The 12,142-nt window shown below is 37.4% G+C and overlaps 1 protein-coding gene across 1 annotated transcript in view; it reads right to left on the bottom strand.

Annotated features, from left to right (window-relative positions):
- The window catches only part of CES5A (carboxylesterase 5A), a 30,999-nt gene that overhangs the window by 925 nt on the left and 17,932 nt on the right, over positions 1-12,142 (bottom strand). Inside the window, exon 8 of the mRNA XM_007466820.1 lies at positions 1,841-1,990. Within this exon, the coding sequence (XP_007466882.1) occupies positions 1,841-1,990 (150 nt within the window). The remainder of the gene's footprint in view (positions 1-1,840; positions 1,991-12,142) is intronic.

Genomic DNA, 12,142 nt, shown 5'->3' with positions numbered 1-12,142 from the left:
CTCTTCCTGCCCTTTCCAAGGGACTGCAAGTTCCTTGGGGACAGAGACACCTCTCTCTCTAGATCAATCAATCAATTATTGTACTTCTTTATTTGAAAATGTAACACCGCTTAAAGCACAAAATTCAAAATGCAGGAAGTATATCTAATGAAAGTAAGTTTCTCCGTCTCTTCCCTCTAGTCACTGAGTTACCAGCCTCACAGGCAACCATTGTTACCACATTCTTGAGCGTACTTCCGAAGGAGTCTAGACGTGCATGAGGGTTTAAGCAGACACTTTTAACACACTTGATGCTACAGTGGACACACATTATACATCTTTCTCTTTCACTAAAATTGTATCCAGGAGTTAGTTCCATATTGCTGCCTATAAACCTTCCATTTACTGTTCTTTGTTGCTCTATAAATATATAATACATAAATATATATTTGTAAATATATAATTCATGTATCCAGCACTATATTGATGGGTCTTGACAGTTTTTTCAATCTTTTGCTTGTAAAAGCAATGTTTTAGTGTGTGTGTATATTTTTGCACATGTGGAAGTATAATTGCACAAAAAATCCCAGAAGTTGAATTGCTGGGCTAAAAACTACACGCATTTTAAATTTTGATAGAGTTTTCCATTGACATATGAGGTTGTCAATTTTCCCCCACCTGCTCAAATACATTATGTAAAATGTTCTTCCCAACCTTGATCTATGAAAAATGAGTCCTTGGTCAAGGTTAGTTTTTAATCCTCTTTGCTATGAGCGAGGTTGAATGGATTTTTATGTTTAAAAGCCACATGTTTCCCTTTCCATAAACTATTTATATCTGTTACCCAGTTTTTGACTGGGTTCTGTTTTTCTCATTGATTTTATAAGCTTTTTAGATATCAAGGAATTTAACCCTTTGATACATACATATGTTGTTAATTTTTTCCATTTTTGAGAGTCCATGTGCCCATCACATAGTACAGGTTCAGTGATGGTTACTGAGTAACAATAATAGTAATATTTCTTAAGCACTCACCATATGATTTATGAGAATTGTTTCATTTAATCCTTATGACAACCTAGGAGGTAGTTCTGTTAGTATTGGCATTATAAGATAAGAAAGAATAAATAAAACAATGAACAAACCACACTGCACAGACACACTCTAGAGGAGAGGTTCTGTCCTTTTCATGGAGAGGCTAGCATGAACTGGTTAAGAGCCTGCACTGTGCAATTTTTTTTAACTAAATAGTTTAGTCATAACTCCTGTGTGTAGTTCCTATGGATTTTTAAATTTTGATAACCTCATCTGATTGGCTTATTATCTTAGGCACTGAACAGGTCATAAATTCAGGAATAAATGAGCTAACCTCACCAGAAACAGTTCACAAGCATTTACATTAGATCACCTGCATCCAGACAACTTTCAGCTGCAGTTATGAAAAATGTGGTTCTTGCCTTTGAAAGCCCTGAGTGGTAGCCTTACGGGAGCTCTGGGAAGGGCAGGGAGGGTGAGACCAGGTGTCAAAGAGAAGGAAGTAAGTGGGTTGTTTTTTTTTTCCCAAAAATATCAGATTGCATGAGTGCCCCCAAGTGCCCACCCCATAGGCTTTAGTCCAGAGAAAAACACTCATCAAGCAAATGTTGGCCCCTCTTTTTCATGGCCCCTTTTTCTAAAACTACGAGTGGAGACATTCTCCAGGGAAAGGTTGTGTCTGTAAACCACCCTGTCAGTCCTCCCAGCCCCTGCATAGTGTCGCGGTTGGTGAGGCTTCGCGCTAACAGTGGAGATTCTCACCTCCCCAACTCATCCCAAGCTCGTGTTCCTGCAAGAGCAGGAGCCCCTGAAGCCAGTTTCTTACCAAACATGACAATGTCGCCCTTCAGGAAGGCACCTCCAAAGACAAAGAGGATTTCATCAGTGTGATCAGCTTTGACAAAAGGTGGCTTCTTATCCTTTAAGCACTGGGGCCGATGCTGAAACTTATAGAAGTAGACAGGTGCACCAGCATCTGCAGAAAGGTAGGAAGGGTTTGTGGCAGGCATGCATGCAGGGGGCAGTAGGGGCTGGCCCTGCATTTCCGTCCATCTAGTCTGGGATCCACAGACTCGTGGGTGGAACAGCCCAGAGACAATGTGAGGCTAGTGTTTCCTGCTACAGTGGCCCTCATGTCCCTGGAGACAGAACTCATTACCCTTCAGGGTGGCCTGAGAGGGCAACAGTACTAATTCTCAAAGAAAAACCCTTTATACTGATCCGAGATCTACCTCCTTGTGACTTCCTTTGTTTGACCCTGGTTCAACTGTCTGGGGAAAACAGAACAAAATTATTTCCTGCTACCAAGATGCTCTGCTGCATCCTATGTTTCTTCACCTCTCTTCTAAAGGTCTTTGCTCTCTGTAATTTCCCCTCTTTCTCTGCATCATCAGTTTTTCTCTATTGGATCATCACCATCAGTAGCAAACATGCTTACAAAGTCTCTCATTAAAGCACACACACATGTGTGCACACATATGCACACACATATGGGCACACACACACAGACGCACACACAAACATATCAATACATACTCTTGGTCTCAACTTCCCCTCCAGTTACTGGCTTATTTCTCTAAGTCCCTTCTAGCAAGCCTTACAGTGAAGTTGCCTTATTATCTCTGCTTCCTTTCCTCTCATTTTCTCTTTTAATAGAAGTATCACGTATGGACAATAAAAAGCACAGATTTTAAGTGTACATTTTGATGAGTTTTTACAAATGCATGCATGTTCATGTAAACACCACCCCAAGCAGGATACAGAGCATTTCCATCACCCCAGAAGTTCCCTTGTATCTCCTTCTAGTCAGTCTACCAAGAGAAAACCAAAGTTTTTATTCCTATCACAATTGATTAATTTTGCTTGTTCTTGAACTCTGTATGGAATAACACAAAATGTACTCTTTTGTATCCGGCTTCTTTTGCTCAGCATAATGCTTTTGAGGTTCATCCATGTTTTGCCTGTATCAATAATTGACTCCTAATCACCAAGGAGTAAGCTACTGCATGAATATACCATAAATTACTTATCCATTCATCTGATGATAGACATTTTGGGTTCTTTCCAATTTTGGGTTATTATGATTAAAGCTGCTGTGGATATCCATATACAAGTCTTTTCTGTGGTTGAGTAACAGGGTAGGTGTATGTCTATAAGAAACTTACAGTTTTCCAGGGTGATTGTAACCATTTCACATTCCCACCAGAAGTTCTGAACATTCCACATCCTTGGCAATACTTTTTGGTATATGGTTTGAGTTTTTAATATTAGCCATTTTAGCAGGTGTAAATGGTTGCCTCATTTTCGTTTCACTTTGCATTTCCCTGATGACAATGTTGAGCACCTTTTCGTGTGCATTTTGCTTTCATTCATCCTCTTCAGTGAAGGGTCTTTTCAAGCCTTTTACCCATTTGTAATTGGATTATTTGTCTTTTCACTACTGAACTGTAAGAGTTCTTCTATTCTGGATATGAATTTTTTGTCATATTTGTATTGTGAATATTTTCTTCCAGTCTGTGGTTTGCTTTTGCATTTTCTTCACAGTAATTTTAAAAAATTCACCAACATAAAAGTCAGCATTTTAACAATTTCAAAGTGTATAATTCAGTGGCTTTTAGTATGTGCAGAATGTTGTGCAACCATCACCACTATCTAGGTCCATAACATTTTCATCACCTCAGACAGAAACCCAGACCCATTCAAGCAGTCATTCCCTCACTCACCCCTCCCCTTAGCCCTTGGGTATGTTATGGTGCTACAGATTTGCCTACTCTGGACATTTCACATAAATAGAATCACACAACATATAGCCTTTTATGGGCTTCTTCCACTTAGCAGTTTTTCCAAGGTTCATCCATATTGTAGCATGTATCAATATTTCATGGCTAAATTATAATCCATTGTATATATATACACCACCTTTTGTTTATCTATTCACCAATTGATGGACATTTGGGTCGTTACTTCTTTTTGGTTACAATAAGGCTGCTATGAACACTCATGTAAGATTTTTGTTTGACCACCTATTTTTTAAAAATTTTTATTGGAGTATAGTTGCTTAGGAGTGTATTTGCTGGGTTGTTGATACTTTTACGTTTAATTTTTTGAGGAACAGCCAAACTGTTTTCTACAACGGGTGCACCATTTTACATTCCCATCAGCAGTATATGAGTGTTCCAATTTCTCCACATTCTCAACAACACGTTATTTTCTGGATTTGTTGCTGTTGTTTTTTGTTTGCTTATTGTAGCTACCCTAGTGGATGTGAAGTGGTATCTCGTAGTTATGATTTTCATTTATTTAATAACAAATGATGTTGATCATATTTTCATGTGCTTATTAGCCATTGGTATATCTTCTTTGGAAAAATGTCCATTCAATCCTTTACCCATTTTTTAATTGAGCTGTTTGGGCTTTTTGTTTGTTTGTTTACTTGTAAGAGTTCTTTATATATTCTGAATAATAGACCCTTATCAGATATATGATTTGCAAATATTTTCTCCCATTCTGTGGGTTGTCTTTTTACTTTCTTTATATTGTCCTTTACTGCACAATAATTTTTAATTTTGATAAAGTCCAATTTTTTTCTTTTTTGTTTATATTTTTGGTGTTATATCTAAGAATCCATTGCCAAATCTGAGGTCATAGAAATGTACCCTGTTTTCTTCTAAGAGTTTTACAGTTTCACCTCTTACATTTAGGTCTCTGATCCATTTTGAGTTAATTATTTTTTTTAACATCTTTATTGGAGTATAATTGCTTTACAATGGTGTGTTAGTTTCTGCTTTATAACAAAGTGAATCAGCTATACATACACATATATGCCCATATCTCCTTCCTCTTGTGTCTCCCTCCCACCCTCCCTATCCGACCCCTCTAGGTGGTCACAAAGCACTGAGCTGATCTCCCTGTGCTATGCGGCTGCTTCCCACTAGCTATCTATTTTACATTTGGTAGTATATATAAATCCATGACACACTCTCACTTTGTCCCAGCTTACCCTTCCCCCTCCCCACGTCCTCAAGTCCATTCTCTATGTCTGTGTCTTTATTCCTGTCCTGCCCCTAGGTTCTTCAGAACCATTTTTTTTAAGATTCCATATATATGTTTTAGCATACGGTATTTGTTTTTCTCTTTCTGACTTAACTTCACTCTGTATGACAGTTTCTAGGTCCATCCACCTCACTACAAATAACCATTTTGAGTTAATTTTTGATTATGGTGTGAGGGTAGTGTTCAATTTCATTCTTTTGCATGTGTTATTCAGTTGTCCCAGCACAATTTGTTGAAAAGACTATTTTTTCCCCATTGAATAGTCTTGGCAGCCTTGTGTAAATCAATTGACCATAGATATATATAGGTTTATTTTTGGACATTGATCTGTTTGTCTATTCTTATGCCAGTAGCACACCACCTTGATTACCATTGCCTTGTAGTAAGTGAGTTTTAAAATCAATAAATATGAGTCTTCCAGCTTTGTTCTTTTTCAGGATTATTTTGGCTATTCTGGGTCCCCTGAAATTCCATATGAATTTTAGGATCAGCTTGTCCATTTCTGCAAAAAAGGAAGTCAGAATTTTGATAGGAATTGCATTAAATTTGGGAGTATTGCCATCTTAAATCTAAATCTTCCAAACCATTGATTCTTTCATTTCTTTCAGCAATGTTTTATAGTTTTCAATGCACATATCTTGTACCTCCTTGGTTATATTAATTTCTAAGTAATTTATTCTTTTTGAATAAATAAATAGCTAATGCTATTCTAAATGAAGTTGTTCTCTTAATTTCATTTTTTGATTGTTCACTGCTAGTGTGTAGAAATAAAACTGACTTTTGTATGCTGATCTTGTATCCTGAAACTTTGAATTTATTAACTCTCATGGTTTTTTGTGGATTCTTTAGAATTTTCTACACATAATATCATGCCATCTGTGAATAGAGACAGTTTTGCTTCTTTCTTTCCAATTTAGGTTCCTTTTAATTTGTCCTCGCTAGAACTTGAATAGAAATGGTGGGAGGAAACATCTTTATCTTGTTCCTGATCTCTTAGAGGGAAAGATTTCAGTCTTTCACCATTAAGTAAGATATCAGCTGTGGGTTTTTCACATAAGTCCTTTATCAGTTTGAACAAGGTCCTGTGTATTCTTAGTTTGCTGAGTGTCTTCATCATGAATGTGCGTTGAATTTTGTCAAATGCTTTTTCTGCATCTAATAAGATATTTGTGTTTTTTCCTGTATTCTATTAATAAGGTATATTATATTGATTGATTTTCATATATTGAACCATGCTTATATTCCTGGGATAAATCCCAATTGATTATGGTATACAATCCTTTTAATATGCTAGATTCAGTCGCTAGGATTTTGTGGAGGATTTTTGCAACTAGGCTCATATGGGATATTGGTCTATAGTTTTCTTTTCTTGTGATGTCTTTGTCTGGCTTTACTATCAGGGTACTACTGTCCTCACAGGACGAGTTACGAAGTATTCCCTCCTCTTTCACTTTTTTGAAAGGGTTGAGAAGGATTGGTTTTAATTCTTCTTTAAGTGTTTGCTAGAATTCGCCAGTGAAGACAACTGGTCCTGGGATTTCCTTTGTTGGTAGGTTTTTGCTTACTGATTCAATAATTTCTTTTGTCATAGGTATATTCAGATTTTCTATTTCTTCCTGAATTGTTTTTTGTAGTTTTTGTGTTTCTAGGAATTTCTCAATTTCATCTACCTAATTTGTTGCCATATACCTGTTCATAATAATCCTTTTTATTTCTGTAATGTCTGTAGTAATGCACCCACTTTCATTTCTAATTTGAGCCTTCTTTCTCTTTCTTGGTCAGTCTGATTAAAAGTTTGTCAATTTTGTTGTTTTTCTTTTTTTTCAATAAACACTCTTTTATTTTTATTTTTTAAATTAATTAATTTACTTTTATCTTTGGCTGCATTGGGTCTTTATGGCTGTGCGCAGGCTTTCTCTAGATGTGGCAGCGAGCAAGGGTTACTCTTCGTTGTGGTGCGTGGGCTTCTCATTGCGGTGGCTTCTCATTGCAGAGCATGGGCTCTAGGTGTGCAGGCTTCAGTAGTTGTGGCACATGGGCTTAGCTGCTCCACGGCACGTGGGATCTTCCTGGACCAGGGATCAAACCTGTGTCCCCTGTATTGGCAGGCAGATTCTTAACCACTGCGCCACCAGAGAAGTCTCTGTTGTTTTTCAAAGAACCAAATTTTATATTCATCCATTCTCTCTATTGATTTTATATTCTATTTCATTTATCTCTGCTCTAATCTTTATTATATTCTTCCTTCTGGTTGGATTTACTTTGCTCTTACTTTTCTAGTTACTTAAGGTGGAAGGTTGGGTTATTGATTTGAGATCTTTTTGGCTTTTTTTTTTTTTTTTAAGATGTTAGGGGTAGGAGTTTATTATTTATTTATTTTTATTTTTGCTGTGTTGGGTCTTCGTTTCTGTGAGAGGGCTATCTCTAGTTGTGGCAAGCGGGGGCCACCCTTCATCACGGTGCGTGGGCCTCTCACTATCGTGGCCTCTCTTGTTGGGGAGCACAGGCTCCAGACACGCAGGCTCAGTAGTTGTGGCTCACAGGCCCAGTTGCTCCGCAGCATGTGGGATCCTCCCAGACCAGGGCTCGAACCCGTGTCCCCTGCATTAGCAGGCATATTCTCAACCACTGCACCACCAGGGAAGCCCTTTTTTGCTTTTTAATGTATGCACTTACAGCTATAAATTTCTCTCTAAGCACTGCTTTCACCATGCCCCATAAGTTTCAGAATCTTGTGGTTTTGTTTTCATTCATCTCAAAGTATGTTCTGATTTTCCCTGTGATTTCTTCTTTGACCTATTGATTATTTAAGAGTTTGTTGTTTAAAAACTATTTTGTAGCAAAGCACACTATCAACAAAATAATAAGGCAATCCACAGAATGGGAGAAAATGTTTGCAAATCATTTATCTGATAAAAGATTAATATATCTAGAATATGTAAAGAACTCCTAAAACTCAGTAACAACAACACAAAAACCAGCTAAATTCAAAAATAGGCAAAGAACTTGAATAAACATTTCTCCAAAGAATATATACAAGTGGGTAATAAGCACATGAAAAGATATTAGATATCAACATCACTCATTCTTAGGGAAATGCAAATCATAACCACAATAAGATACCATTTCACACCTATTACAATGGCTATTACTTAAAAATGATAATAACAAGTGTTGGTTAAAATGTGGAAAACTTGGAACCCTGTGCATGATAAATGCACAATGTAAAATGGTGCTGCCACTGTGGAAAACAATAGGCCAGTTCCTCAAAAAATTAAACATAGAATAACCATATGATCCAGCAATTACACCTCTGGGTATGCACCCCAAGAAGTGAAAGCCACAACTTGAACAGATATTTGTATACCAATGTTCATGGAAGCATTATTCACAACAACCAAAGGTGGAAACAGCCCAAATGTCCATTGACAGCCGAATGGATAAACAAAATGTGTTATATACATACAATAGAATATTATTCAGTCTTAGAAAAGAATGAAATTCTGATACATGATACAACATGGATGAACTTTAAAGGCATTACGCCAAGTGAATTAAGCCAGATACAGAAGGACAAATATTATATGATTCAACTTATATGAAGTGCCTAGAATAGTCAAATTCATAGAGACAGAAGGAGTGGGGAGTTATTTTTTAATGGGTACAGAGTTTCAATTTGGGATGATGAAAATGTTCTGGAGATGGATGGACAGTGGTATGGTTGCACAATAATGTGAATGAACTTTAATTCCACTGAACTGTACACTTAAAAATTATTAAAATGGTAAAATTTTTGTTATGCATATTTTGCCACAATTTTCTAAACTATAAAAAAGTGCCGTTTAATTTATAAACATTTGTGAATTTTCCAGATTTCCTTTCGTTATTGATTTCTAACTTCATTCCACTGTGGTTGAAAAAGACACTCTGCATGATTTACATCTTTTTAAAAGTTACTGAGACTTGTTTTGTGGTCCAGTATATGGTCTATAGTTGAGGATGTTCCATGTGTACTTGAGAAGAATATGCAATCTGCTGTTGTTAGGTGAAGTGTTCTTTATGTTTCTGTCTGATGTAGTTGGTTTATAGTATTGTTTAAGTTTTCTATTTCCTTGTCTATCTTTTGTATAGTTGTTCTAGTATTGAAAGTGGGGTTGAAGTCTCCAACTATTAATGTAAAACTGTCTGTTTCTCCCTTTGATTCTGTCATTTTTTGCTTCATATATTTTGGGGCTCTGTTGTATGGTACATCTGGGTTTTTAATTGCTCTACCTTCTTGATGGATTCACTATTTTATCCCTATATAATGTGCTTCTCTGTCTCTTTTAGTCTGTAACAATTTCTCTGTAACTATTTAGCCTTAAAGTCTATTTTGTCTGATTTAAATATTGCCACTACAACTCTCTTTTGGTTATTGTTTGCATGGAATGTATCTTTTGCCATCCTTTCACTTCCAACCTATTTGTATCTTTGATTCTAAAGTGAGTGTCTTATAGAAAGCATATAGTTGGATTCCTTTTTTTTTTTTTTTTTTTGCGGTATGCGGGCCTCTCACTGCTGTGGCCTCTCCCGTCGCAGAGCACAGGCTCCAGACGCGCAAGCCCAGCGGCCATGGCTCACAGGCCCAGCCACTCCACGGCACGCAGGACCCTCCCGGACTGAGGCATGAACCTGCATCCCCTGCATCGGCAGGCGGACTCTCAACCACTGTGCCACCAGGGAAGCCCGGATTACTTTTTTTAAACCCATTCGTTCTGCAATCCCTGCCTTCTGAGATCTTAACCATTTACATTTGATGTAATAATAAGGAAGGACTTATTTCTGCCATTTGCTAATTGTTTCCTATCTTCGTTTGTCTTATATATTTTTTGTTCTTCAATTCCTCTATTACTGCCTTCTTTTATGTTAGATAAAATTTTCTGGTGTACCATTTTGATTTCCTTACTGTTTCTTTTACTACATATTTTTAAGTTATTTTAAGTGATTATCCTGGGTATTACAGTTAACAATTAATAATCTATTTCAAATTAATGCCAACTTAGTTTCAGTAGGATACAAAAAGTTCCCCCTATATAGCTTTGCCCCTTTATGTTGTTATTTTTACAAATTTCATCTTTGTTCATCATGGGTCAGTAACAGATTTATAATTACTGTTTTATGCAGTTGTCTTTTAAATCTTATGGGAAAAAAAGAGAAGTTAGAAATAATAAATACATTAATACTTTCTTTTATATTATAAGTAAACATAGCATAAGTAAAGTGGTTGCCTTTAATGATGTTCTTTTTTCTTATTGCGGATTTGAGATAATGCCTAGTGTCCTTTTGTTTTAGCCTTAAGGACACCCTTTAGCATTTCTTCTCAGGTGGGATTACTAGTAGCAAACTCCCTTATTTTTTGTTTATCTGGGTATATCTTGATTTCTCCTTCATTTTTGAATTATAGTTTTGATTGATGTAGAATTCTTTTTTGACAAGGTTTTTTTCCTTTAAGCACCTTAAATATGTCATTCTAATGCCTTCTGGCTTCTATGGTTTCTGATGAGAAACCACTTGTAGTCTTATTGAAGAGAATTTGTACATTATTAGTCTCCTCTCTCTTACTGCTTTCAAGAATTTCTCTTTGGGACTTCCCTGGTGGTGCAGTGGTTAAGAATCCACCTGCCAGTGCAGGGGACACGGGTTCAAGCCCTGGTCTGGGAAGATCCCACATTCAATGGAGCAACTAAGCCCGTGCACCACAACTACTGAGCCTGAGCTCTAGAGCCCGCGAGCCACAACTATTGAGCCTGCGTGCCACAATTACTGAAGCCCACATGCCTGGAGCCTGTGCTCCACAACAAGAGGAGCCACCACAATGAGAAGCCTGTGCATCGCAATGAAGAGTAGCCCCCACTCACTGCAACTAGAGAAAGCCTGTGCACAGCAAAAAAGACCAACACAGCCAAAAATTAAAAAAAAGAAAAAAAGAATATCTCTTTGTCTTTGGCTTTTTATTGTTTGATTATAACATGTCTCTGTGTGGGTTCTCTTTGAGTTTCTACTACTTAGGATTCACTGAGATTCTTGGCAGGGTGTATTCATGTCTCTCATCAAATATGGGGCATTTTGACCATTATTTCTTCAAATATTATTTTTGTCTCTTTTCTCTCTCCTCTCCTTCTGGAACTCCTATTATGCATATGTTGGCATGCTTGGTGGCATCCCACAGGTTGTTAGGTTCTCTATTATTATTGTTTTATTCCTTTTTCTTTCTGATACTCACACTGGGTAATCCCAATCGATTTATCTTTAACTTCTCTGATTCTTTCTTCTCTATGCTCAAATCTACCACTGTTCCCCTCTAGTGAATTTTTAGTTATTGTATTTTCAAAGCCAGAATTTCTATTAGGTTCCTTTAGCATTCATGTTCTCTTTGAGCAGAGCCTCAGGGTCAGCCAGATGTGAGAGCTTAGGGCCTTCTCAGGCCTTTTCTGAGCATGCTCCCTACTATGGATATATACATGGCTTTCTAGATTCTCAGGAACATGAGGGGGCTTTTCAAGCCCTTATTCTCCAAAGTATCTCATTGCCCAGTCTTTCTTCTTGTCTATTATTTGTTCCGACTTGTCATCCCTGGACCCTAGTGGCACCTGCAGATGTTTATGAAAAATGCCCATCAGGTAGCTGCTTCAGCCCCTGAGAGAGTTCTGAGTTTGGCAAAACAAAAACCAAGCGTTTTGAGCTTAGCTGTTTAGGGAACCACTAAACAGGTCACAACAAGCAACCACAATTCATTAAGAATAAGGCCCATTCTTCTCCCTCTAGTACTAGGAACCCATACTATAAGTGTGGGCTGTTGTGTTCAAGACCACCACCTAGCTGGGTAGCAGGGGATGGTGCAGAGTAAGTTAAAATGCCACAAAGTTCTTTAACTGAAACTCAAGGTTATGTCTTGATGAAATGTTCCCTTGCTTGCTGTAAATTCTCAGTTTGTTTCCAGAGTTCTGATAAAGTTGATTCTGACGGTCCTTGCCAGTTTATCCACTGCTTTTGTGGTGGAACAGTCTTTGGAAGTTCCCTACTCCACCATTCCTGC

The sequence above is a fragment of the Lipotes vexillifer genome, unplaced genomic scaffold (genome assembly GCF_000442215.2).
Source record: "Lipotes vexillifer unplaced genomic scaffold, Lipotes_vexillifer_v1.1 scaffold130, whole genome shotgun sequence".
NCBI lineage: Eukaryota > Metazoa > Chordata > Mammalia > Artiodactyla > Lipotidae > Lipotes > Lipotes vexillifer.
This window is presented reverse-complemented; position numbering and strand designations above follow the sequence as displayed.